At 38.6% G+C, this 27561-nt stretch overlaps 1 protein-coding gene across 2 annotated transcripts in view; it reads left to right on the top strand.

Annotated features, from left to right (window-relative positions):
- Positions 1 to 564: 564 nt before the first annotated feature.
- LOC119010824 (macrophage mannose receptor 1-like) overlaps positions 565 to 27561 on the top strand; it is a 28199-nt gene continuing 1202 nt past the window's right edge. Inside the window, exons 1-32 of one of the 2 annotated variants that reach the window (XM_037083323.1) lie at positions 565 to 612; positions 8570 to 8666; positions 8955 to 9311; positions 9634 to 9804; positions 10408 to 10563; positions 10795 to 10905; positions 11152 to 11289; positions 11403 to 11579; positions 12095 to 12249; positions 12938 to 13051; positions 13202 to 13317; positions 13921 to 14069; positions 14161 to 14357; positions 15766 to 15884; positions 16115 to 16187; positions 16301 to 16454; positions 16544 to 16582; positions 17099 to 17262; positions 17381 to 17442; positions 18744 to 18844; positions 18984 to 19126; positions 19638 to 19743; positions 20157 to 20284; positions 20364 to 20390; positions 21002 to 21019; positions 23130 to 23159; positions 23288 to 23390; positions 25159 to 25391; positions 25628 to 25793; positions 26200 to 26370; positions 26473 to 26589; positions 26969 to 27124. In XM_037083323.1, coding sequence (XP_036939218.1) covers positions 8606 to 8666; positions 8955 to 9311; positions 9634 to 9804; positions 10408 to 10563; positions 10795 to 10905; positions 11152 to 11289; positions 11403 to 11579; positions 12095 to 12249; positions 12938 to 13051; positions 13202 to 13317; positions 13921 to 14069; positions 14161 to 14357; positions 15766 to 15884; positions 16115 to 16187; positions 16301 to 16454; positions 16544 to 16582; positions 17099 to 17262; positions 17381 to 17442; positions 18744 to 18844; positions 18984 to 19126; positions 19638 to 19743; positions 20157 to 20284; positions 20364 to 20390; positions 21002 to 21019; positions 23130 to 23159; positions 23288 to 23390; positions 25159 to 25391; positions 25628 to 25793; positions 26200 to 26370; positions 26473 to 26589; positions 26969 to 27124 — 4012 coding nt within the window. In that variant the 5' untranslated portion in view covers positions 565 to 612; positions 8570 to 8605. Of the gene's footprint in view, positions 613 to 8513; positions 8667 to 8954; positions 9312 to 9633; positions 9805 to 10407; positions 10564 to 10794; positions 10906 to 11151; positions 11290 to 11402; positions 11580 to 12094; positions 12250 to 12937; positions 13052 to 13201; positions 13318 to 13920; positions 14070 to 14160; positions 14358 to 15765; positions 15885 to 16114; positions 16188 to 16300; positions 16455 to 16543; positions 16583 to 17098; positions 17263 to 17380; positions 17443 to 18743; positions 18845 to 18983; positions 19127 to 19637; positions 19744 to 20156; positions 20285 to 20363; positions 20391 to 21001; positions 21020 to 23129; positions 23160 to 23287; positions 23391 to 25158; positions 25392 to 25627; positions 25794 to 26199; positions 26371 to 26472; positions 26590 to 26968; positions 27125 to 27561 lie in introns of those variants that run through there. The other variant, XM_037083322.1, reaches the window with a different exon arrangement.

A 27561-nucleotide genomic window follows, 5' to 3' on the forward strand; every position in this document is an offset into this window, starting at 1 on the left:
GGCCAGTTCTGGTTTAAACCGCATGAAACTTTTGTATTTGCCAGCTAACACTCTTCTGAAACTACCGCAGAGACTTATAGTTCACCACTTCTGACACCATGTATAATAACACGGGACACCGATGTGTTGCTACGAGATGTATCTCTGTTTACTGTTCACCAGGTAGAGCATATTACATGCACTGCACTGTGGGAGCTAAACCCCCTGGGACTGGTAGTCCTACTACTACTACACTCACCAAATATTTTCCATGTACGTCAATCGACTTTGGTGGATTACACTTCCCTGTCTTTACTTTTGTTTTATTTTTAAAACATTTTTTGACCTTTTTATGACTTTATTGATGAGACAGCTTCTGAGATGACCAACTACCAAGCTCTACCAACTGAGCTAATTGCTGTAAATTGAGAGCTCAGATATTGGAGCCTGTAACTTCCACTTCACATCTGCAGCGCTGTCAGTTTCTTATGCAATGACATACACCCATATTCTCACATCTGGGAAGTTTGCAGATATCAGCATTGTGGGATCCCTTGTCAGCAATATTAAGATTGTCCTTCAATCATCAACCACACAATTCTTAAAGCCTGTGTGAGTAATGCATGGGTGAAGTCTTCTGCTGTGAGCTGTTGTAACAATGAAGATAACTACAGCCTTTGTGCTCCTCATCCAAATGGTGCAATGTTTGGCCTCCGAGTATTCCAACTCCTTATTTTGATTGTATACATGTGCACTCTATTCTATCCTTTAATGTGAGTTAGTTTACATATGCAGAAAAAAATTTTTTTTGGATATTGCTACAGTTCAGTGTTAGGGTGAATGTTGTTTTATTTTTTCTTAAATACATTTTATGTTGTGAAAAATGTTAAAGCTGCTGTGTAAATAATTAAAAACCCTTCTAAGACAAATAAAGGTCAAAGGTATGCAATTCTTTACCTACAGATTCGTCATTTCAACTAACAAGGAGACTGTTAGTTGAAATGACGTGCATACGTTAATAGCAAAAGGTGGCTGGCATGAACACCCAACAACAGGAGCGTACTACCAGCTCAACACATGATCAGCTCTGACTTGGCAACAGGCTGAAACCAGCTGCAAACAACAGGGTGCCTCCCTGCTCAGTATCACCGATCCTCATGAGCAGGCTTATGTCACAGGTAAGTTGACACTCTGACTCGACATCAAGGAAGCATCTATTTGGGCACATGGACTAATTATATTACTAATTATAATTATGCAATAATTATATACCAAACATTTGTTTTCTACGACTAACTTTCCTTATCAATGGATTTATTTATAATAGCAAATTATTATTTTCAGTCATTCTTAAATTCATTACGTCTGTTGACGAAAGTTTGCATGGAGGCTGACATGTCATCTTACTGACAACTAGTGTCACAAGAAAAGACACATTAAATAGTTCACTGCTTGAATGCACTTTTTTTTTTCTTTCCCATGCTCCTAACAGTACTACTAGGAACACCAGGCACTAAGCTTTGGACTGGGCTGATTCTAGATCCAGAACATGGCAGGAAATGGTTAGATGGAGGGCCTTATCGCTATATGAAATGGGACTGATAGACATTAAATTTTGAATTTAGTACAGAATTGCCAATCGTTGGTTAACCCATATGACAGGTGGTCACCCCAAATGATGAGAAACAGCAGGCAGTAAAGGCTATTCAATAATTTACAGAGTTGAAATTTATCAAAGAATCAGCATATAACTATTTTCATTTCATTTTCATTTGACACATAAACATCATAACATTAGCATTTTCCTAACTCCAAACACATTGTAGGCCAGGAGTACTCAAATACAAATCTTAAAGGGCCACAAAATTTTTTTCAATGACTCAAAGGTCCATGTATTGAGGTCGGTCAGGCCACATGCAATAATACAGTAATATTCAAAACAAAATATATTTTTCATTCAAAACAACAAAAATACTAACTAAAATAAAATGTCATTTCCATTTTAACATAAATCAAATACACAGTTGAATATTCCCTCTTTTTGTTTGCCTTCAAACATTGTGTCCATCACCTCAGTCAAGCATTATTTTATTTCATTGTGTCATAGATGTGACAAGAATCCTGCTTGCAGCTTGATATGACAAATTCAGTGCATTTATTTGCGTTGTGCTTTTCTCTGAATTTTCTCAGCTCATGCTGCAGGGTCTGCATTGATCATCTGCCTGTAGCGAGCAGTCTTTTGATTGCTTGTTAGTGTGGCCATCTAGAAAAAAGTTATATAGTTAAACATACACAGAGCTAAATGTAGATCATGAATGAAAACATAAGCATACAGAAACTACAAATACAGGATACGTATTATCTATCATTTAAGCCGACGGCGATAGTCGCCCCACATGATGCTCGGTCGCCCCAGATGATCTTTTCAAGTTTAATCAAATATAACAGGCTAACGGTTAGCTATAGAATCCAAGCTAGCTACTTCTCACCACATATCACTAACAAATTTACCTTCAAAATATAGATTTGCGAATAAAACTCATTATTCACAGTTTTAGGGTGGTCGCCCCACATGATATCCAAATGTGACGTTTACATTGCAGCAGTTAAAAAGAGGATTTATTTGTAAAGATGAGAGAGACTACTGACCTGCAAGCTGTCTCTCTGGGACCCTCATGGTGTGGCTGGCTGATGCAACATCCTCCTTGAGATGATGAGTCAAAATAAAAGTCCCATAATTGTATTTTCTTGATGGTCACCCCAGATGATATTTTAGACAATGAACATATTCGGACAAGATTTCTTTGTGTATTATGATTGAAATGTATGTACACATGCTTCATAACTTTGTCAATAAATGGAAAACAAGTTTGAAATTATGCCAAATAGGGCAAGGATTATATTTAAATTGTTTTAATTTGATTTAAAACCAGTTATCCAAACAGAAGTCAAGGCCAGATGGTCACCCCACATGATGTTTGCTTCAGATGGAAGAAAATGAGCAATAACCAACATGTTTAAAGGAATAAGAGTGGGCACATGTATAAGGAAGGTATCAGACATACACGTTACATTTTTATTCATTTTAATGTTTATTATTAGGTAAAAAGTTCTGTCAAACAGAAAAAACAAGCGTCACGTCTTGTCCCTTATGCTTTTTCTTTTGTCTTGCAAATGGAAAATGTTGAGGGTCAGCATGGTAAGATAGGAGCTCAACAAGAAGGACACATGAATACAAACATCTAAACACAATGTGCTGAAGTCTGTTATTCATTAGCAAAATACAGTATTAAGTGACTGGTAAATATTTTAAGGACGATTGTTTTCTTCTGTCTGTCATCAGAATCGACAGATGAGCTTTGGATTGGACTGAACGACAGGAAGACAGAAGGGCTGTTTGACTGGATTGACTACTCTGTCAGCTTCACCAGCTGGGAATTTGGGAAACCTGCTACATCCACTGATATAAAGGACTGCGTTCTCATCAGGGGAGAGGTAAAGAGCACCATGTTGGTATGGTGCACATATGACCTTTCATATGAAAACACCTAACATTCACTTGTTGAGAAAACGGGGCAACAATAATACACTTGGACTTCATTCATCAGCTGGCAGAAAGGTGTTGAATTTAACATGAATACTGAATATATAATATATGTGTACAGGTGGACTGTGAGAGGTCATTAACAATAAATAAATACAAATTCAAGTCTTAAGTTTTGTTATTAAGTCTGAAATTACCATATTTTTTTAATGAGTAAATCATTGTATTGGTAAAATAATAAGACCTGATAATACAAGGGAGTTAAATGCCACATAATTCTCCATCAACCTGAACTAAACTGGTTTTGCGTTGAAGTCTGTTTCCCTGTGATTTGTGTGCCGTCTACCAATCTTAACTTTTACTACTTGCAGATAACACAAGGCAACATTATCTGACTGGGAAAGAACTTCAGAATGTAGGCGTGTCATTCATACGTTTGGAAAGGCTGGTCTAGTTTATATATTGAAATGTTATTGTCAGTTTAGTGAATTTGGCATCCATGTTTGATGTTAGATTTATCAGAGCACTGACTGTAATATTTCCCATCAAATCCAGACTTCACATGAATAAACATTTGATGGAACTTTGTTGCAGAATGGGAACTGGGCTGACCATGTGTGTGAAGAAAAACATGGCTTCATTTGTATAAAGATGAGTGCCTCAGAATCTACTGGAGATGAAGTGGTGCAGGATGAAGGCTGCAAAACTGTGCGTTTAAGTTCACTTATTTGTTTATCTATTTAGAAATGATCCATTTCTTAAACAAAATATGTAAATCCAAGGTTTAATATGGATAGTCTGCTGGGGCAGCAGCATCTCAGCAGCAGGCAGGAGGAGACTTGATAAACTTATAAAGAAGGCCAGCTCCATCCTGGGATGCCGTCTTGACACAGCGCATGTGGTGGGAGAGAGCAAGATGATGGACAAGCTGTCATTGCTGCTGGTGCAGAAGTCCCACCCACTGCAGGTCACTTTCACAGCACTGGGTGGCTCCTTCAGCAACAGACAGATACACCCTAAGTGTGTGATGGAGCAATATCGCAGGTCCTTCCTTCCTGCTGCTGTCAGACTGTACAATCAACACTGCTCCCAGTAGCATACACAACTCATTTCTTATTTTTAGTTTGCACTATCTGGTCAATTTTTATAAATACCCATACTTATTATTATTTGTAAATAACAATTCACTGCCACACTGTTGATAATTACAAGCTAATTTTGTACAATATTATGTTCATATGAATATAGGAGTTTATTCTATTCTATTTCTTACCTTTTAATCATATTGTTTATCTTTTATCATTGTTATTGTTTTTTAAAGTACTACTCTCCTTTGGCTGCTGTGGCAAACAAATTTCCCCGTTTGTGGGACAATAAAGGAATACTGATTCTGATTCTGATGTAGGACCTAAACTTTTGCTATAATATACATTTTGCACCGTTGTTCACGGTTTTGTTTTCAAACAATCTAGGGTTGGAGAAGACATGGCTCATACTGCTACTTCATAGGGACAGAAGCCTTAACTTGTTTTGCCGCTAGAGCTGACTGCATGAGGGTTCCTACTTAGCTGACATTTCAAATGGGTAAGAACATTTATCTTTACACCAAATGTTATACTAATGTTCTACATAATACCACATGTTAGCAGTTCAAATGTATTGGCGATCTCAAACACTAATTTAATCCAAAACCATATCAGCTTTCTATTTACTGTGCAACATCCCAAAGGCCCAATCCCTACATACCCTTTTCCATTACAGCTAAGGGCATGTTCAAACTTGCTCTACTGAAGCACAATTGTCCCTCCTCCCCAGCCCACCGCTGGCCTGTGCTCAAGTTGCTCTGGCCGTAACTGGGTGACTAGTATGTTTAACTCTCACTTTTTGAGGGCAGCGTAATATGCATGATTATTCTTCATGTCAACTGTACTGTGCTGAAGCACAACTAAGGAAGTCTATGGAGAACTCACACTCGTCAAACTGGATTTTGGGAGCCAAACGTGCTTGGGCACAGTATGGATGGCCAATTTTGAGTGCACCCTGAGCTCTACCTCTCCATTTTGCACATTCACGCCTAGGGCTAGAGTATGCAAATTCTTGTTGGGATAGAGGGGGAGGGTGCAGTGCTTATGGCTACATGGCCCTCCCAACTGAGGCTTTTCAGAGGTACACTTCAGACTGAGGATTACAAAAACTATTTTCTTTAAAACAAGCATAAAACAATTGCTAATACTTCAAAGATGTAGTAGCTATTGTTATTGAGTAGCTAACTAGCAAGCTATCTTGCACTACTTTCCCACTCACGGACGAGTCATTGGGCATATCAAAGTCGCATCTGTTTGTGATAACACCATTGCTGACTGCTAATGACATGAAGGTCTTGAGAGCTTGTCCCATCTCATAAGGAAAGATTTCAACCAGTACCCCTTGTAACTCTGTTCTGAAGGGCAAGAGGGCATCCAAGAAGTAGGGGTAAGGGTGGTCTATCTATCTATCTATCTATCTATCTATCTATCTATATCTATCTATATCTATCTATCTATATATATATATATATATATATATATATATATATATATATATATATACAGTATATGGATAGGTCTCTCAAACTATAGAAGTGGTCATAGATTTGTGTGGACCAACAAGTACACAGTGAGATATACACATTGGAATGCTGAAATGCCAGGTATGGAGACATTTTAACTCCAGTCTTTTAAGATGTGACAGAAAGCGGCTTCCCAATTCACATTTTTACAAATTCTCTTCTGACAATGCAAGGTCACAAACGGGACTGTGTCGCCATGAGAACTGGGCTTTATGCTGGCCACTGGGATGTGCTGCCCTGCACCAATGAGGAGAAATACATCTGCAAACATCTGGCAGAAGGAGCAGCTATAAACCCTACACCACCCCTCGCTAAATTTGAGTGTGCTGCTGGCTGGACAGGCATGACATCAAGAAACTATTGCCTTAAGGGGGTACAGTAAGACCTGGGCAATAAGAAAAAAAATCCAAATTGGTTTCAGCATTGAACTAACAGGTTTTATACTTGAATGATATATACATATCCATTAAAGCTATAGCAGCATGGTACACATGTTGCATATTTAAAATCACTGATCTAGATCTGTCTCCTATACAGCTATTATACAGTCTGGATTGGATTTAGTGCCCCTGACCCTGTCACTGGTTATGTATGGAGCGATGGATCTCCAGTGAGTTAACAGTTTTCTACTCTGTCTGCTTTCTATTATTACTGACTCAATCATTTTTCATTTTAGAGACTCATTTAAATAGACAACACATGTATTAACTGTTGTATGAATACTGTTTTGTTATTCACAGGTGCAGTTCACAGTCAAAATCAAGCAACATCTCTTCAGCTACAGATGCTACTATTACTACTCCAAGTGCACAACCAGTTGATCCTGCTCTGTGGCCTGCCTTTGTGAACCAAGGGCCTTTTAACGTTGTTTCAGACTTCACTTCCATTGTTGAGCGAGGCTGTTCATTTAATTTTGTTCCTACTAATAAAGGTTGTAAACCCAAATGGCATATCCTGATACAGTCATTTTATAAGGGGGGGGGGGGGGCAATATGGCCAGGGGTGGCCCTGGGTGGATGGCTGCGCTTGCAGAGACTGCATGCACAGTGTGTGTCAGGTACCCTTGAAATTAGATGAGTTAATTTGCCTCCTACGTCGCAGGTCCTATCAGGCCCAGGACTATTGTCACACATACATCGCTATGACGATGCTCAAATGATATATCGTGCAGCTCTAACTGGCACACACTCACACATAGCACGATTGTGGATGAATGGAATGTATTTGTAATTCAGATTAAAGCGACTGACTAATCCCAACAAAGTGAATTTGATGTTGCACAACTGCACAAAGCAGTTTGTCTAAGTGTTTCACTTTTTGACCTCTTACTGAAATCCAGTGTTCCCACAGTTCACTTCTAGATTCACTGAAACCACTTCCTCTGTGAACATAACGGTCAGTTTTCATAAAAGGCATGTATCACTTTTTCATAATTTGGTCTGATAAGTCATCATAGTTATTGTGGGGTGCCATTATCTCTAGTTGTGTAATTCAAGCCACATCGGTCTGCATCTTGTGCTTGGTGCACACAGTCATCGGACGGGGTGGCCAGAGTTGGTCACCATCATCGGACGGGGGACAGATGCTCGCCACCGTTCCATTGTCTGGGGAGAACCTTGCATTATTTTCTAGTATTGCAAATACTTTTCCCATCCTTAGTCTTAGCGAAAAGGTAATCCTTTCCATATTTTGAATATTAGTCACAATATCAATCCAGTCTGTCTCTGTTGGAGGTGTGGTCTTCAACCATGTTCAGGTTACAGCTTTCTTGCTGGCTGCTAATTATATTTAATATTAATTTATTTAATATTTAATTTAATATAAGATATTTGTCTTGCACCAGTAAATGGGGTGCAATATTGCCTACATAGGTATCAAACCACAGAAAAAATTGAGAGTATTTCAGACTTTCTGGCACTTCTGACAAACATTGACAATCACAGACATGCAAAGTCAGCATTAAGATAGCTTCCTTGTTGTGAATATTGCACAACTGTTTCTCCTGTCATGATGGAAATCCCAGAATGGCTCAACAAATGTTCTCCTTGTACGTCAATTGACTTTGGCGGATTAAACCGCAATTTGTATCACATCTGCTTACCTGTCTTTACTTTAGTTTTATTTATCTATTTATTTATTTGGGCCTTTGTATGACTTTATGGATAGGACTGCTTCAGAGATGATTAACAACCAAGCTCTAGCAACTGAGCTAATGGCTGAAAATTGAAAGTTCACTTATTGGAGCATGTTACTGCCACTTCCCGTTTGCAGCACTGTCAGTTTATTAAGCAATGGTATGCACCCATATTCCCACTGGGAAGTTTGCAGATATCAGCATTGTGGCTTCCCTTGAAAAAGGGATGCGATGACATCACAAGACAGAATGTGTAAGCAATATCAAGACTGTCCTTCAATAATCAACCACACTGCTCAACCACTCTTCTGCTGTGAGCCATTTTAGAAGAATTCTAACAATGAAGATAACTACAGCCTTTGTGCTCCTCATCCAAACAGTACAATGTTTGGCCTCTGATGGTACAGTATATTTTGACAAAGTCTAGATAAAGTCAGTCTGTTCTTTCATTTTCTGTGTATTAGTTGACATGTGCAAAAAATATTCTTGGATATTGTTACTGGCCAGTACTGCGGTTTTATTATCATTTTTTGTGTATCTATATTTTGCAGACACTGGATAGATATTTGCTTATTAAAAACATTTTATGTATGTATGCATGAATGAAAAATGTTAAAGTTGCTGTGTAAATCATTTAAAACCCTGCAAAGACATATAAAGGTCAAAGGTGTGCAATTCTTTCTCTACAGATTCGTCATTCCAACTAACTAACAAGGAGACTGGTTACTGTTTGGTTAAAACAAATAACGACTGCAATGACATACGCTGGACGACTGGTGACCGAATTCTGGTTCCACAGAGGAATAAATGCCTGGGAGCCCAGGGGAAAAGTGTGGGAAGTGAAATCAGCCTCTATGATTGTGACGAGAACAGCGAACTCCAAAAGTGGGAATGCAGGAATGAAACAGTGCTCGCCCTCAAAGACCAAGAGCTTTACATTGAGCTGACTGCAGATAACACAGCAGTTCTCTCCAAAACAGTAGGAGCCAATAACAACCTCACAATCACAGGGACGTCCAGTGGTGCTTGCATCAGAACACACAGAGGTACAGTACTGGAATAAACTGTGTTGCTTTGGAAGACATGCACTGTCCACTCTAAATCACAACCATTTTCACTAAAGGTTGTGGGGTTATGTTAAAAATTACGCTCTAACAAGAGTTCAAAACTGGTTAACAGCTACTCATACATTTATATTTATTTGACATATGCTGTTTGTTAAATATTCATTTGAATTATGGAAAAGATGAAACTTTCACACCCTGAAATTGAAGTTGAAATCAGCATCATATGTTGTCCTAAAAATGTAAATCACTGAGAGTACAATGTTCTGAAACTGATCTTTCTTTTGTTCTTCTCATTTCTTAGAACTTTATGCCATTGGTGGAAATGCAGCAGGAATGCCGTGTATGTTTCCCTTCCAGTACCATGACCAGTGGTATTCAGACTGCACTACCGTCGACTCCTCAGAAAAGAAGCTTTGGTGTGCTGTTGAAACATCATATCAAACTGAACGCTGGGGATACTGCCCGGTTACTTGTGAGTACTGCCTTGTGTTTCTTTGGAGCTCAGTGAGAGATGGCCATATTGTAATATTCTTAATATTAAACTTTACTTTGTCAAACATTTATTAATAATCAGCCATGCTCGTTGGAGGCTCCAGACTAAAAGCAAAAACAATGCCTTTGTTATGCAGCTACAGACATTATTTTTCTTTTTAAGATCAATTTAATTGACTTTTGCCGTAAGTACAAAAGCTAAAGGCTGGAATCAAGGACACTACATTAAGGTCTCTGTTTATAAACTGTTAACAAGTTTCTTATAAATGTGTTTATTAAGCTTTTCATTATATCAATGTTAATTAGACTCCTATAAGGTCTTTATTTCCTATTCATAATACTCATTATAAGGATAAGTGAATATAAAGTGTTTCCTGCTTCGGAAAAACTGCTAGACAGGTCTTAAAAGTTAAATCCAATGAGAAAGTAACACTAACAGGAGATATCCTTTAAAGCAAGTCTAGCACCCACTATAGTTAATCTAATCCCTATTCTTTCATGAAGATTAAAATATACTGCCTTGGATTATAGACAGTATTATACTTCAAAGTAAAATTGACATATTTTGTGCATACATTAATAGCAAAAGGTGGCTGGCATGAACACCCAACAACAGGGGCGTACTACCAGCTCAACACACAATCAGCTCTGACTTGGCGACAGGCTGAAACCAGCTGCAAACAGCAGGGTGCCTCCCTGCTCAGTATCACCGATCCTCATGAGCAGGCTTATGTCACAGGTAAGTTGACACGATTAACTTTCTTTATTAATGGATTTTATCTACAATGGCAAATTATTACTTTCATTCATTCTCAAATTCATTAATAAATGTGAATATTTGCATGGAGGCTGACATGCTGTCAAAATAGCCGTGAACTGTGAGCATTACTGACAAGTAGTGTCACAAGGAAAGACACATTAAATTGTTCATTGTTTGAATGTAAATGTTTCTTTCCCATGCTCCCAACAGCACTACTAGGAACAGCAGGCACTAAGCTTTGGACTGGGCTGATTCTGGATCCAGAACATGGCTGGAAATGGTTAGATGGAAGACCTTACCGCTATCTGAAATGGGACTCAGGTAGATTTTTTTCCACCACTTCATCATTATATTCTGATATGATGTAAAGTTTATATGAACTACATTAGCAATTATTGGTTATCTTAGCTTAGAACAATGACTGGATACGGGCTCCATACACAGGTAACAAGATGTTTCTACCAGAACCTCCAAAGTTACTGCAAGACTATAAGAATGAGACAAATCTGACAGCTGATTTGATTTTTGTAAACTAACATGCCACGTCTGACCATCTTCTTGTTTTAGGACATCCACTTCCTGATCCAGGACACAACTGTGCGTTTTTTGAGCCTGTTGTACATTACTCCTGGCAAAGTTCACCTTGTAGCAAGAAACTCGGATACATCTGTTATAGTAAAGCGGCCGAGCAATTGCCTACACAAGGTAAAGAAATATATATATATTCTGTTCTACTATCCACATCCCCTCCTTGCAAACCCTGTAGCTGCATGATTTATCACCCAGTCCTTCCATTTCTTTGGTATTTACATGATCAGCTGTCAGAGGATTCTGTTCAGCATCTTGGATTCCCTACAATGGCCACTGCTTCCGCCTCGACAGGACTCATAAAACATGGTCTGATGCTCAGAGAGAGTGTCGAAACAGAGGGGGAAACCTGGTAAGCATCCGTGATGTGGAGGACCAAAGCTTTGTCATCTCTCAACTTGGATACAGTAAGTGAAATCTTTTTTTTAAAAAAAACATTGCGATCTTCTCACTGTGACGTCCTGCTCTGATTAACTCCCTCAGAGGGACTGTGAATCTACCATCATTAAATGTCATGTGCTGAGCTGAAATTGTCACATCCAGACATCCAATTACTAGATGACATAGTCTGCCTCTTCCAGCACCACCATGGCCATGGACAGTTCAGTCAAATGTGAAATCTTAGTTGAAATAAACAATTCCAAGGTGTCCCCATAGGTTAGGGGTTTAATGCATCTCATAATTATATGTCTAATTAGATAACATCTATTTTTAATCTCTATGTATTCACTTAATTTTTCTTTTATTGTCTTGCAAATGCAAAATGTTGAGGGTCAGCATAGTAAGATAGTAGCTCAACAAGAAGGACATATATTTAAAAATCTAAACACCACATGCAGATGTCTGTTATTCCTTAGCAACAGACAGTAAAGTAACTGGAAAATCCTTTAAGGCAAGATTGTTTTCTTCTGCCTGTCTTCAGAATCCACAGATGAGCTTTGGATTGGACTGAACGACAGGAAGACAGAAGGGCTGTTTGACTGGATCGACCACTCTACAGTCAGCTTCACCAGCTGGGAATTTGGGAAACCTGCTACATCCACTGAAATAAAGGACTGCGTTCTTATCAGGGGAGAGGTAAGGAGCACCATGTTGGTATACTGCACAGATTACCTTTCATATGAAAACACCTAAAATTCACTTGTTGAGAAAATGGGGCAACAATAATATTCTTTGAGTTTATTCATCAGCTGGCAGATTGTCAAGCTAAGAAAAACGTCACTAATTTGTGCATGTGTTGAATTTAACATGTATACTGACTACTGCAGTAATTCCTTAAGTGCGGTCCGAGCTGCAAAGATACTGCAGGTGGACCGCGAGAGGTCATTTACAGTAAATAGATACAAATTGAAACGTTCAATTTTCTTATTAAGTTTCAGATTACTATGTATCAGAACTGATAATACAATGCAGTTAAATGCCACATAATTCTTCATTTAACTGACCTAAACTGGTTTTGTGTTGAGGTCCATTTCCCTTTGATTTGTGTGCCAGCAACCAATCTTAACCTTTCCTAGCTGCAGAGAACACAATGCAACATTATATGACTGGGAAACAGACTTTGACACAACTTCAGAATGTAGCCATGTCATTCATAAGTTTGGGAAGGCTGGTCTACTTTATATGTATTTATCGATATATGTTATTGTCAGTTTATGAATTTGGCGTTTATTTTTGATGTTAGATTTACCAGAGCATTGACTGGAATATTTCCCATCACATCCAGACATCACATGAATAAATATTTGATGGAACTTTGTTGCAGAATGGGAACTGGGCTGACCATGTGTGTGAAGAAAAACATGGCTTCATTTGTATGAAGATGAGTGCCTCAGAATCTACTGGAGATGAAGTGGTGCAGGATGAAGGCTGCAAAACTGTGCGTTCGAGTTCACCTATTTGTTTATCTATTTAAAAATGATCCAAAAGATGTAGATCCAAGATGTAATATGGATGTAGGACCTAAACCTTTGTTATAATACACATTTTGCACTGCTGGACACGTATTGTTTTCAAACAAACAATCTAGGGTTGGAGAAGACATGGCTCGTACTGCTACTTCATAGGGACAGAAGCCCTAACTTATTCTGCCGCTAGAGCTGACTGCACGAGATCAGGTTCCTACTTAGCTGATGTTTCAAATGGGTAAGAACATTTATTTTGACACCAAATGTTCTCAGCAATACTACATGTTAGCAGTCCAAATGTACTGAGGTTCTCAAACACCAATTTAAGCAAAAATGATATGAGCTTTCTATTTACTGTGTAACATCCCAAAGGCCCAGTCACCCTTCCCCTTCAGCTAAGGGCACAGTCACACTTACTTACCAAATTTTGCACATTCACGCCTAGGGCCAGAGTGTGCAAATTTGTCTTCCCAACGGAGGCTTTTCAAAGGTACACTTCAGACTGAGAGTAACGAAAACTATTTTCTGTGTAACAAGTATAAAAGAACTGCTAATACCTCACATATGTAGTAGCTATTGTTATTGGGTAGCTAACTAGCAAGCCATCTAGCACTACATTTTTATTGCTCATTTGTGCATGACAGTCCCCCATCTTGATGTATCACAGTCATATCTGTTTATGTTAACATCGTAAGCGGAGATTTCAACCATTACCCCTTGTAACTCTGTTCTGAAGGGCAAGAAAGCATCTGAGTAGTAGGGGTAAGGGTGAAAACTGAGAATGGGATTGGCCTTAGAGACACCAGATATCCTGTGATTGTACTTGTTATATATGTTCCAGGGTGGATAATGCATTCCTTGTCAGCTTGGTGGGGATGAAACCAGAAAAACACTTCTGGATAGGCCTCTCAAACTACAGAAGCGGTGGTAGATTTGTGTGGACCAACAAGGACACAGTGAGATATACACACTGGAACACTGAAATGCCAGGTATGGAGACATTTTAACTCCATTCTCTTAAGATGTGACAGAAAGTGGCTTCACAATTCACATTTCATGAAATCACCTTTGACAATGCAAGGTAGCAGACAGGGCTGTGTCGCCATGATAACTGGGCTTATTGCTGGCCACTGGGATGTGCTGCCCTGCACCAACCAAGAGAAATACATCTGCAAACACCTGGCAGAAGGAGCAGCTATAACCCCTACACCACCCCTCGCTACAGTTGAGTGTGCTGCCGGCTGGATAAAGATGACATCAAGAAACTATTGCCTTAAGGTACAGCCAAAAAAAAACAAAAAAGGAAATCATGTCACCTTTAAGGATAAATTCAGATTTTAAACCTTTCTTAATACACACTGCATACACTCACAAATTCATGATTGCTGAAACAACTGCTGCTTAATATTGCATCTACACTGCACCTAAACTAATAGAGACTACTCTAACATCCATGCATGCAAAGAGGGCAAAGACATGAAAAATAAATAATAAAACTAGGTGATATGGCCTAAAAATTTAATCTCTTTTTTTCCCCACACCAAACTCGATTTATGATTTCAATCAATTTTTTTCTTTCTCAAAAACAAAATTCAAATGACAAAGAAATTATTAAAAGCATTGCATTCATTTTAAAAAAATGCCCTGCCATTGTAAACATTACACCTTTGAACTCACTTGAAAAAACAAATAAAAGTGCATCCTTTTGAAAAGAATGTATCCCTTTTTGAAAAAATGCTTTTGTAAACATAAATTTAACATGTCAGATTGCGTGCTATCATGAAAACAGATCAGTTTCCCCATTGGTATTGATAAATTGATGTCTGACTTTAATTAAATACTTTATTTTGCAAAATGTGCCTTTTGTTTACAAAAATTATTTTATGTCCCTGAAGATATGTAAACTAAATTAAACATCTGCATGCATTGCATTGCATAGTAAACATAACATGTTGATAGATGTACAGGACATCATCTGTGTGCTTGCTGTCTGTTTTTTTTTTTAACACATTTTTGGCCAGGAAGACGAGTCTGTCTACTACCTTTGGCTTGAGGCATGCCCCGTTGCGGCTTCATAGCACAAACCTGGGGTTGAACATTTTCAGCATGTGGATGAACCTCCGGCTTTTCCACTGTATATACAGGCACCATATCTATCTATAGTGATATTCAACATGACAGCATCCGTAAAAAAAACAGGATATGGGACACAATGATTATTTCGCTAACGTTGGCTGTTTTATAGTGGGTGTTTGTGGGCTGCCGCGGTTTTGTACGCTGCCTTCAGTTGCAACAGCCTTTGAACAAACTTTGCAGTGGACCGTGGTTTGTTCAAGGTCAGACGCCACAAAACCGAACTACTGACGAGACGGTACCTTTTCAGGGGCAAACTCTTGGCTTGCTGCCATGTTGTTGTGTTTGTTTCTCTGTGGAAAGGCAATGCGGGGGGAGGGCGGAGCTCTCTATGAACAACGGGAGCCCATGGGGAGCGGTGGTGGAGCAAGTTAAAGAGAAAATCCATTTTTATTTCTAAATTGTCCTTAACCACAAACTCGAATTAACTGATTTTACTAATTTATCACCTAGCCCTAAATAAAACACTGCATATAAAATTAAATAGTTGATCAGAGCTTGCTGTGAAGTGACACTACCAAGCTACATTGAAGTTATTTTGTCTTGTTTCAAGAAATTCCCAGGCATGGGTTCATCCAGGAGGACCTGGTTTGAGGCCAGAGATTACTGCAGGACCATTGGAGGAGACCTGGCCAGCTTCCATAGTGTTGCTGACCTTAAAGTTCTAAAGGGGTACAGTAAGAACTGGGTAATAAGAAAAAAAACTGGTTTCAGCAGGAGACTGGTTCATGTCCAGCACTGGACTCTAGAGATAACAATTAATTGAGGGGAAGGTTTGTTGTTTTTACATCAAACAAACAGGTTTGATACTTGAATGTTATCTACATATCCATTAAAGCTATAGCAGCATAGTACAAATGTTGCATACTTAAATCACAGATCTAGATCTGTCTCCTATACAGCTACTACACACTCTGGATTGGATTTAGTGCCCCTGACCCTGTCACTGGTTATGTATGGAGCGATGGATCTCCAGTGAGTTAACAGTTTTCTACTCTTATAACTGACTCATTTTTCATTTTGGAGACTCATTTAAATAGACAACACATGTATTAATTGTTGTATGAACATTGTTTCATTGTTCACAGGTGCAGTTCACACACTGGCAACCAGGACAGCCAGACAATAAGAACAACGTAGAATCTTGTGCTGTATACAGTCCATATATGGCGTATGGCAGTGGGTCTTGGAGCGATGTGCACTGTGAAATGCCTAATGAATGGATCTGCCAGATCCCTGCAGGTATAAGGACAGACTGAAACAATGTAATTCTCTCTTGTTTACTGAACAAGGCTGCCTGCAATAGACTTCCTCTGTTTATGTTCTTATAGGAATAGCTCCACAACCGACTCCAGGCCCTGTCACTCCTGGTTAGTGGTCTCATTTTTTGAAACCATGTAGAAAACATTGCTTCATGTTTTTTTTTTTTTTTTCCCAAAACCCTATTTTCTATTGTATGGTTACAAATCTGCTGCAGCCTTGACCCCTTTATAGGTGTGAACTTTGATTAATATTACGTGTGGCACATTGTAAATCATGATATTCTTTTGTTGAAGCTGAGGGGTTCAATAATAATAATAATAATAATTATTGCAACTGACATGAAACTTCACCATCGTGATACCGTGATATTGAACCATATTTCCCAGGCCTAACTCATGGTAGCACTAGAGAACATGTTGGGGCATCAACAGGAGATTACGAAGGTTTTTACAAAAATTTGTGCCGATGGTGGCGCTGCAGAACAAGACTAAAGTCAGTCGGATTCAGCTTTTGGGGAGCATAAAGAATTCAGAACACCAAAAACCATTTGATAGTGATTACTTATTTCTGTGAAGATCAAAGTGCTGGACCTGCTAGCCAACCTTCTTTTAACATTTTTACAGACTGGAATGAGACATCAGATGGGTGGCTAGAATGGAATGGGAATCAGTATTATTTTTCAAGAGTATCAATGGCCATGGAACAAGCTCGTCGCTCCTGTCAAAACATGCATGGTGACTTGGTAACAATCAACAGTGAAGCTGAAAGTGTCTTCTTATGGAAACAGGTAAGTAAGGATTTTTAGACTACATCAGTGACATTACTCTTTCACCAATGACATGAGAGTTTGGAACATACTGCAAAGGAAGTACTGCTAGTTTAACCGTGTGCCTGTCTGTGTGTAGCTATACAGACGACAAGGGGGTTTCTGGATAGGTCTGACTGTAGATCTTGATGAAACATATGGGTGAGTATAAAGGAAATAATGAAAAATGTATCAAATGAAAATGAGATAAGGAGTCAAGTATCAAAATCATATTACATAGATTAAAATAAGAGACGTTAAATAAAATTAGCAAAATACTTAACTCTTTTCATATTGCCAGGGGACGATTTTTCCTTGTGCGTGCCATTCACCATCACAGATGCACAGGAAAAATAGAGAACAGTAGAAAGCAGCAGATCATCCTCATCCAGAAGACGTTAAACTTAAAACTTGTTTTATCAATTAATCAAGACACATCCATTTTTTCCAGAGCTGATAACAGAAGTTGATAAGGAGTGAGACATCTTGCTTCTCTCTGATCTCTATAATATACATTCAGAGCTGCTCCTGACCTCCCTTGGGCCCTGCGCAAAATTCTGATAACAGGCCCGCATACCAGACTTCTAAGCCATGTAAACCTTTGCCAGTGCTGCACAAGTGACACCCCTTGTGCTAGTAGTTGCTAATTTTGCTACCTTCATATAACAAATTTTCATCCTTTATGGTTTCAAGAAACTCTACTTTGTAAAACAAATTAATATTTCAAAAATTCTCTTGGATTTGCTAAAGAATTGAAAAAGTGAAGCTTAAAAAGTGAACAAGTTGAGTTTTTAGATATGTTTTTCTCACAGGATTGCCACAGTACCAGCATATGATGACCTGATGAAATACGATGCCAGCTCAGCAGTGTATAAAGAAGTTAAAATGAGCACAACATTAAACATCTACAGCAGTCAAATCACACATACACAATAATCAAGTAGTCTACTTAATCCCCAAAATTGAGCTATAACAGGAAAACACTGATAGGGAATCAATCACTAGGAAACTGGGATTTTGAGATTGTAGAGTCCTAGCAGGTATATGAAGAGTTACTAGAGGTGATAACTAAGATGGTGAAAGTCCTTGTAATATTCTATATGTTACAATTTACAATTTAAACTTACAATTTACAAAGTTTGCCTGAAACCAGTGGCACTTTGTTGCTATTATGGAGATTGTTAAAATGGTCCTCAAGCACCAGTTGATTAGAAATTAGACCACAATTTGTTTTTATGTTTAAGTTAAACATATCTGAATACTAATCATATTCAACCTGATTCACAATATTGTCTGGCAAGTATTGACAAGTGCAGTTTTAATTATGAAGCAGTTAATGTATTTCTTTGAACAGAATTTGGTAGATCTTGCTGAATTGACTGCAGTGCAGAGTTTAATTTCAACAGACTAACCCATGAATATTTCTTACAATTCTTAATAGATTTTATTTGTGTCCCAAAAAGGTGGATGGATGGTTCACCGGTGGTGTTTCAAAGATGGGATGAAGGTCAACCTCAATTCAAGAACAATGATGAGAATTGTGCTGAAATGACCCCGTTTAAGGGTGAGTAGTTTAAATGGATAAATCTTCAGTGGCATACTTTCATGATTTATCAACTAAATAAGAATTCATTTGAGATTAGATGTTGAATGTAAAAATACATATTCTTGTTTGCTGAAATATATTTTTGGTTATCTCACAGGGTTCTGGATGAATTATAATTGTGGGTTTGAACACTATTATATTTGTAAACGAAGTGGCACACCACTTGCAAATGCTACTGTAGTACCAACAGTTTCCCCCAAGGGTGGATGTCCACAAAACTGGAAAAAATTTGAGTCAAAGGTCAGTGGAAACTGTTAGATTTGATATTTGTTTGGCAGGATGGGATGGGATGGCAGTGCTGTGACAATACTGGAAAATGTGATATGACACCCTGAAAAATATCAATATTTGATACAATGTTTGATATCACAGATACATATTGACACAACACTGAGAGCAAAATATGTTTGTTTTGAATAAAAGATGAGTATAACAAATCTTGTGTATTGTGTTTTAAGCACAACAGCAATTTGGAAAAATTACTGAGAACTGTGAGGAGGGGGGCCTATGTGTACACACTGTAGCAGTGTGTATGTCGACTTATTGTCCAGCAGAAAAGCACAACTGGTTTTAGTATTGAAAATTTGGAAAATGGGTGCTAAAACTGCTTTAAACATCCAGTAACAATATTTATCAAAATAACACTAATAAAACTGATGTTTTGGCAGCTGAGCTATTGTGGATACAAAATAAACTAGTGCTCTTTTGAGATATTACACACAGTAATTCCATTTTGTTTTTTTCCCCATAGTGTTATAACATCATTAATAACCAGAATGAGACATGGGAAGGAGCGAGGAAACAATGCAAAAGAATGGAAGGGAATCTGGCATCAATTTCCTCAAATACTGTACAAGGTTTGTTTTATGATTGGAATCATATATTCTCTGGACTACTATATTCCAGAGAAATGCATACCATGAGTATTTCATGAAAATGTAAATATCTGTTAGTTCTAGGCCTGGGCAACATGGCTTAAAAGTCTATCACATTAGTGAAGTTTCATAACGGTCTGTATCAATAGTAAGGGAACATCCACCCAAGATATGCTGTCATTTTATTTAGTCATAGTAAATGCTCAATAAACTGAGTGTCCAAACAGGAGATGTTTCTGCTTTTCTTAGAGTACAGTGTAAACACCCTAGAAATATGAAAATCAACAGTGCATCCCAAAGAACAAAGAAATGAAACAAGAATTACTGAATGACACAAACTGTATTGACCAATGGTATTCTAAGCCTTTAATTATCAACATGTGTTACTTTTTCAGGATTTTTAACTGTTGCAATGGCAAAGGCACCAACCACAGACCTGTGGATTGGTATGAATAGCAGGAATGACAGACGATTTTACTGGACTGATGGGAAACCAACACAATACAACAACTGGGGGTTTACAGTAAGTGGACACTTACTTTACTTTTTTTTTGTTTTACTTCCTTTCATGAAAATAAGACTGTGCTTTTCTATTGTTGCAGCACCACCTGCAGCAGGACCGCTATATAGTAAGATGTTTAAACTAAACTGTTCTTGAGGTGTTAGTGTGTTAACTTAAAGCCTAAACAGCCAGTGCTGGGGAAGCTACTTTACAAGCGTAGCTTGTAAAACTACATGTAGTTCAGCCAGGCCGTAGTTTGAACAAACTACATTTCTACCCCTGGAGAAATGTAGTTTGTAAAACTACTGCTAAAAAAAGAAGCTTTAGCAACTACTTATACTCATTATACTCATTTAACTATATATATATATATATATATATATATATATATATATATACATATATATATATATATATATATATATATATATATATATATATATACACGCCATATTGTGGTTTTTAAATTGAGTAGTTCAACTACAGAAAATGACCAATAAAGTATTTGAAATACTTGACGCAGCACAAAATATGAATGTAGTTTAATTACCAGCAAATTGTAGTTACGTATTGTAGTTCAACTGCATGTAGTTTAAGTCTCCCCAACACTGTAAACAGCTAAGATTAGGCCCCAAGTACACAACCTTTATTCAGTATTGTGAAGAATTATATCTGTTGCTTATAATACATTTTTGCTGCATTGCTAAATAATTCTGACATCTTGATTTTCCATTACAGGGGCATCACCGTTTTCAGGTAACACATTTATTGTAAATTTGACTGTATGAACTTGCCATTTGTCTTGACCTTAAGACTTCTTACATGACACCTTGATGACATGCTGGGGTAACAACTCTGACACACAAACATTACTCTGAATTTTTAAGAATTATTGATACACTACATTAGATCGAAATGCATACCTCGAGACAGCTGATATTAAAAGGCGAACAGCCTACTGAAGACAGGTACTGTACAAAGGAAATTGGCCAGTGAAAGCAAAAAGAGCAGTCAGCAAGTCAGGATTAAAAACAGGGTAAAAAAAAAAAAAAACACCAGGGAGGATATCGCTGGGAGAAATGCTGGAGTGCTTGCTATGGACGACAAAAACAAACTGGAACTGAAGACAGAGAGCTCACAGACTATATACCGTAATTACAAAATAATAGCCGGGGCTAGGCCTGCACGATATGAGGAAAATCTGTGATGTGCGATAAGACAGTTCAATTTTGCGATGACGATATAACAATAAACAAATATTGAGTTTGCATATTATTAACTATACAGTTAATGATGGCTAACGTTAGTTTTGAATTGTTAGTGTAGGTGTTCACGGTTGAATTGCAGGTGGTACCCATGTTTGTAACACGCCGTCTCTCCCGAATCCAAAATAAATTCATATAGCAGTGGAACGGAGCAGCTCCATCAGTAATTGTGTAATTGTGTAATTAAATATTTCTCGGTGGTGTTGTTGCCGGACACACACACACACACACACCCGACACAGCTCTCTGACCAGTTTATGTCAGAGTTAAAAACATCCCGTAATTCATTCCCTTAACTGTTTAGTAGCGTGATCAAGGGTGCACGCTTGTTCGTCCTACCATTTCCTGGATACATACATACATACTCACACAATCAAATTTTCATTGCTTTTCTCTCCTCCCTCAGCCATCAGTACCTGGTAATCACCATGGAACTGATGCTGATTAATTTTGTCAGAGCAGTGAACAGCTAGCTGGGGCTTCATCTCATAGGGTAAATGCGTGCTTGGCACATGTAAACAAAATGATTTTTCTTATTCATCACTTGTCAGGCAGTCTTTTGCGATGTGTTTATCGCACATGTTCATATGAAATGCGCTGAAAATTTGAGTTATCAGGCAGCCCTAGCTGCGTTTTTTGGGGTGTTTATATGTTTCAATCACTTAACAGACGAGGCGTTTATTTGGGACCAGGCGGCAGTTTGAGAGAGGAAACGATTTAGCCAACCAGCACTCGCAGTAAACTCCTCATCTCTGCTGTCACTCACGTTGGCGTACATTTGTTTTGCCATTGCCCTGATCATTTTGCAGGACACTCTCTTGTGGCGTGCCCATTTGCAGATAACCCATTCCATCAGGCAGCCTGGCCCTTTTGCTGTCCTCCTCGGACAGACGCTGAAGCTCAGTTTTATTTTTTCACCAATCTCTCACTCTCTTGGCGTCAACAGAAAAACATCTAGCAGCTGCTTCTCCCAAGTTTTCCTCTGCATATTTTACACCAGCAAGTTTGAATATCAAGTCGTACTTTTTATTTTATTGCTGCACCGGGGCCATGGTGATCATCAATGTGATACTGACTGACAGAAAGCAAGCACAATACGTGAAAAAGGCAAAGAAGAAAAATGTGCAGTGTCAGTGGTCATGTCTTCTTCCTTGATGTTTTAAAAAAATAAATTAGACTCAGCATTTATTTGGAGCCGGCGGTTATTTATCAGAATATACACCTGCGCCCGCCATTTAAAAGTGGACCTTGCGTTTAATTAAAACCCGGCTATTATTTGATAATTTATGATACACAAGTTATGTAGGGACAATGAGACACAGGTGTAGGAGGGGCAGACAATCACAACAGTGGGAAAACACACAGGGAGTCAGAATTCCTGTATTAGCCCTGCAAACTGGGACATTTGTCTGAAAGGATCAGAAACCAGAGGGGAGTTGGACACCACAATAAAACATGAAACAGAACCAAAAGACATCAAAAACAAAAGCATGACGGAAAGGAGATGATACATGACAGCTGTATTGCATGTGTATTGTTTGTAATATTTTTCCTTCTGTTGTGTTCATACAAATTTCTAACATCTTGAATCTACATTGAAGGACTATGACAGACCATTCATGACTCAAAAGGTAATATTTTATTGACACTCTGTAATGGGAAATTCATCCAAATTTGTCAGTAGTTACAGTATATTTGTCAAGTATATAGGAATCCTTCAAATTGATCCTTGACCTAATCCTTCCTTTTTTTCCACCAGAAAGAGTGTGCTGCCATGACTACGGATCCCAACATAGGTATTGGGAAATGGACAAAAAGGTCCTGCAATGACACCATTGGATTTGTTTGTGGTCGAAATGTTGGTGAGCCCAAGTTCTGCTCTTCCTCTTATACATGACTTTTCTATGGCCTAAAGTAATGTTAATAGACAAGAACTGGCACAGTATTGTCCATTTTTATTTGCTACATAAATGGTTTGCCAAAGGATGCAAAACCATATTAGGTATTATAATAAAGGAAGCATACTGCTGCCACGCAAGATAAAAAAAAACAATATTTTCACATTACAAAGTGATCATTAATATTGTTGCTAAATCTCATTTACATGATTAAGTTTGAGTGGGTTGAGACAGGGCAAAATAGTGCTTTTTGACACTGTGATCAGTATGTGTACAGTAAGGAGGATTTTAAAATGCATTGGGCTGTACAGAGGGAAGAATCTGTCCTGCTTCCTTTGGAGGCAGCATCATTTCACACTGACCATGGATACAAGCAATAAGGGAACCTTGATGTTTGCCTTTGATAGTGATTAATAATCAATAAAGATGATGGCAGCAACACGGTTAGACTATATGAACAAAATCCTCTATCTAAATGGAGGAGGAGGGGCACTGTGGTGCGCCTCTGTGTGCGTAATATGAATGGATCTCAGTCCTCTGATCAGACCAGAGTGGTTGTAAGAACAATCAGTGTGATGAATAGGGGGTGGGGGGTGGGTGGGTGAAATAATTCATCTCTGATGAAGGGAGGAGAGGCAGGAGGATTGAGAGGGTACTGGTTTGTCCCAGCCAGGAGCTAAGTGTGCAAGAATTTGCCAAATTGTGAGATACGATTATGTGGCATATTAAGCTCAACTGTTAGACTACATTTAGACAGCTTTCAATAGTTTGTCGGTAGCTGAATTGTTTTCTGAAACAATTCACTATTAGGAGAGCTAGCGTGCTGTGCTTGTGCAGTGGATGAGAGACTGCGGACACAGCGGGCGACCGTGGCTCAGGTGGTAGAGCAGGTTGGCCAATGTTCGGAGGGTTGCCACTTGTGTCATGGTAGTTGTGTCCTCGGGCAAGACACTTCACCCACCTTGCCTCGTGTGAATGTGTCTGACTGCTGTATATTTGTGGTGGTGGTCAGAGGGGCTGTAGGCGCTGAATGGTGTGCTTTCCGTCAGACTTGTCAGAGCACTTTGGGTGTCTTGAAAAGTGCCATACAAATCCAATCCATCATTATTGTTATTAAAGCAGATTAATTAAGAGAATGCTTGTTGAACAGGTGTATTGATGCATTATTGACTTTTTACTCCTGAAGGATTTATTGCACTTACAGTGTCAAATGCAATTGTTGTGAACTCGAGAGTAATGTTTGACGTAATACAAGTACGGTATTCAATAATTTAGACTTATAATAACACGTTTAGGTACCCATCCCTATTAGACCATAGGTTTATTCCATGCAAGTTGCTTTGGGGCACATTAATGTATTTATTTGGAGCAAACAGACAAAAGTCACCGCTTTTTAAAAAGACGCAGGCCTTAGTGGAGAAATGACCACATATCAATCCACAAATGCGTCTTTCTGGGGTAATTGTGCCCACATGAGCACCAATCTTACAAAAGCAACTGACAATTTCCTGTGTCACTGTATTTAAAAATAAATACATAAATAAATAAATAATTTAGTTTTAGGATGTTTTGTACTACATTTTAAACTGCATATTCTAACTGCTTGTTTCTGAATTAGGTGGTTAATTTTTCACAAGGAAAATGAAAGGAATAGTAAGCATCTATATACACCACAGTCCGACCTTAACATGAGTGGAAAAACTAATTTTGTACAATTTCTAACCCTGAACAGACCCTTCTCTCCCAGACACTCCTGAACCGACAACTTATACCGACTATGTCAGAATACTTAATGACTCCATCAAGGTTGTTACTCTACCAATGACCTGGAAAGCAGCCAAGGCGCACTGTCAAGGTGATGGTGCCCAACTGGCTAGCGTGCGAAATGGGTGGTCACAGGCCTATATCGAGCTGATGGCTATGAATCTCAGAGCTCCTCTGTGGATTGGACTGAACAAGGCGGAGGTACAGGGCAGGAAGCTTCTCAACCCTTTTGCTGACTACTGTTTATGTAAAAGCAAAAATGTATATTTATAAAAAAGATGTTATTGACAGCTTTCAAAAGCTAAACTTCTATGCTTTTCTCTCAAGTTCATCATTTGTTGTAAAAATCACAAAATGTTCACAACTCCTTGAAAAAAAATCTAAATTAAATTTGAATGACTGATGTTAATAGCAGTTTGAACCATCTTCACTTTCAGACTGGAGGATATTTCAGATATATTGAAGGCTGGCGTATCACCATAACCAGCTGGCATTATAATGAACCAAGAATGGACCAACCCTGTGTGTATGTGGATGTGGATGGAAAATGGAAGACTGCTGATTGCAATCGGAAAATGAAGAGCATTTGCATGAAGACAACAGGTGGGGCTCATGTATATTTAGATAATAAAAGGTAGAAGATAAAAGAGGATAAAACAGAAGCACCATCTCCGTAGCTGTGGTGTTCTGGGGTGCGGGCATCAAAGCGAAAGACAACAATAGCCTGAATAAACTCATCAAGAAGGCAGGGTCTGCTGTTGGCTCTGAGCTTGTCACCCTAGAGGAGGTGATGGAGGACAGGATGCTGTCAAAACTGTTAGCAATCATGGACAGGATATTCTTCCCTATCTATCTATCTCTCTATCTATCAGCACTACACCGCTGCTTTTGTTTTAGATTTGATCTTCTCATTAATGTCAATAAACGCAAATATTGGTGCTTACATGAGTGAACTGAATTTGAGACCACTTACTAGCAATATCAATATCAATATCTCTCTCATTCACAGATGTGCCACCAACAGAGTCAAGCGATTTCCCAGGATTTTGCCCTGATGACCCAGATATATTCACCTTGAGAGGCCAGACAGTCAGCTGGCTCCCTTTTAGGGGTTATTGTTACCTCTTTCTCAAAAGAAATGTTGATTGGCCATCGGCATCAGCCGAGTGTGCAAGAGAAGGTAAGTATTTTTTGAGGGTTCTCTAATAGATATTCTCAGTTACTCTGCTGTGCAGAGCTTTAACTACAGGCTTTTATCTTATTTGCTTGATTGTTTGTAAAGGTGGAACTCTTGCCAGCATTGTAGATCCAGACGAGCAAGAGTTCATTCACAGCAATATCCAAATGTTCCGAGACAGCGTATCCGCATTCTGGATTGGCTTGTACAAAACTCGCAAAGGTACATACACATTCTCAGTTCTTAATGAAAAGTAACATTAAGCTTGATAGTTACTGGAAGTCCTGGTGGTGAACATAAGAAAGCATATTCCATCTTAATTACGGTATACTTCCATCTGTTTGGATTAAAACAGGCCTAAAAGGAGAGTGATCATTCAGTCAAATAACAAACACCTCCAGAAATGCTCATGTTGCTCTGTGTAGCTTTAAGATAGCTGCTAGCTCCTTTTTTTTCTACAATGAAAATAATGTTAGATAGAAAGGTTTGGTTATAGGTTATACATGTACATTTGGAATCTTTTTTTCTCTTGACATCAAAAGAAGAAAAGCACTACTTTATCTGGTACAAAAAACAACCACTGATTTCTGTTTGTCTCCAGGCATGTGGCTGTGGTTAGACAGAACAGCCATGGACTACGCTAACTGGGGTTTGGGCGAAACTTTTCGCAACAGATATGGTGCAATTAGAGCTGGAGATGGAAAATGGGCCACAGCCATGGATTACCGCAGAGGATATATATGCAAAATCCCCAAAGGTGAGACCATTATTACAATGCTGCCATCTTCCATCACTGATCAGTCATCAACTACTGAGCCCTGTATCGTCATAACATACTGATTTAAAAAGGCATCCTCCTGACTAAAGACCCCAAAAAGTAGTGTGAACCCTTGGGGTTACCGTACGGCCAAAGTTGTCTCCATCTGTTACATGTAGGCAAATTTGAGATGTTCGATTAAATTGGTGGCAGCAGTGCTCCTTTTCTGCAGGCAGCTGTTATTGTGTTGCCTCAGCTTAGCTTCAACAGTATGTCTCGTTTTTCTGAGGCTGACCACAGCTACGTTATGGTCATGTGCAGAAATGAAGGCCCTTTTAAACCCAACATGGGGATGTATGTCAAACGCTTGCCAGAGAAGCATGTGACAGTAGATCTAGACACTTCTACAGACTGAATGGGTTGTACGTGATGATTGA

This window comes from Acanthopagrus latus, chromosome 21 (assembly GCF_904848185.1).
Source record: "Acanthopagrus latus isolate v.2019 chromosome 21, fAcaLat1.1, whole genome shotgun sequence".
NCBI lineage: Eukaryota > Metazoa > Chordata > Actinopteri > Spariformes > Sparidae > Acanthopagrus > Acanthopagrus latus.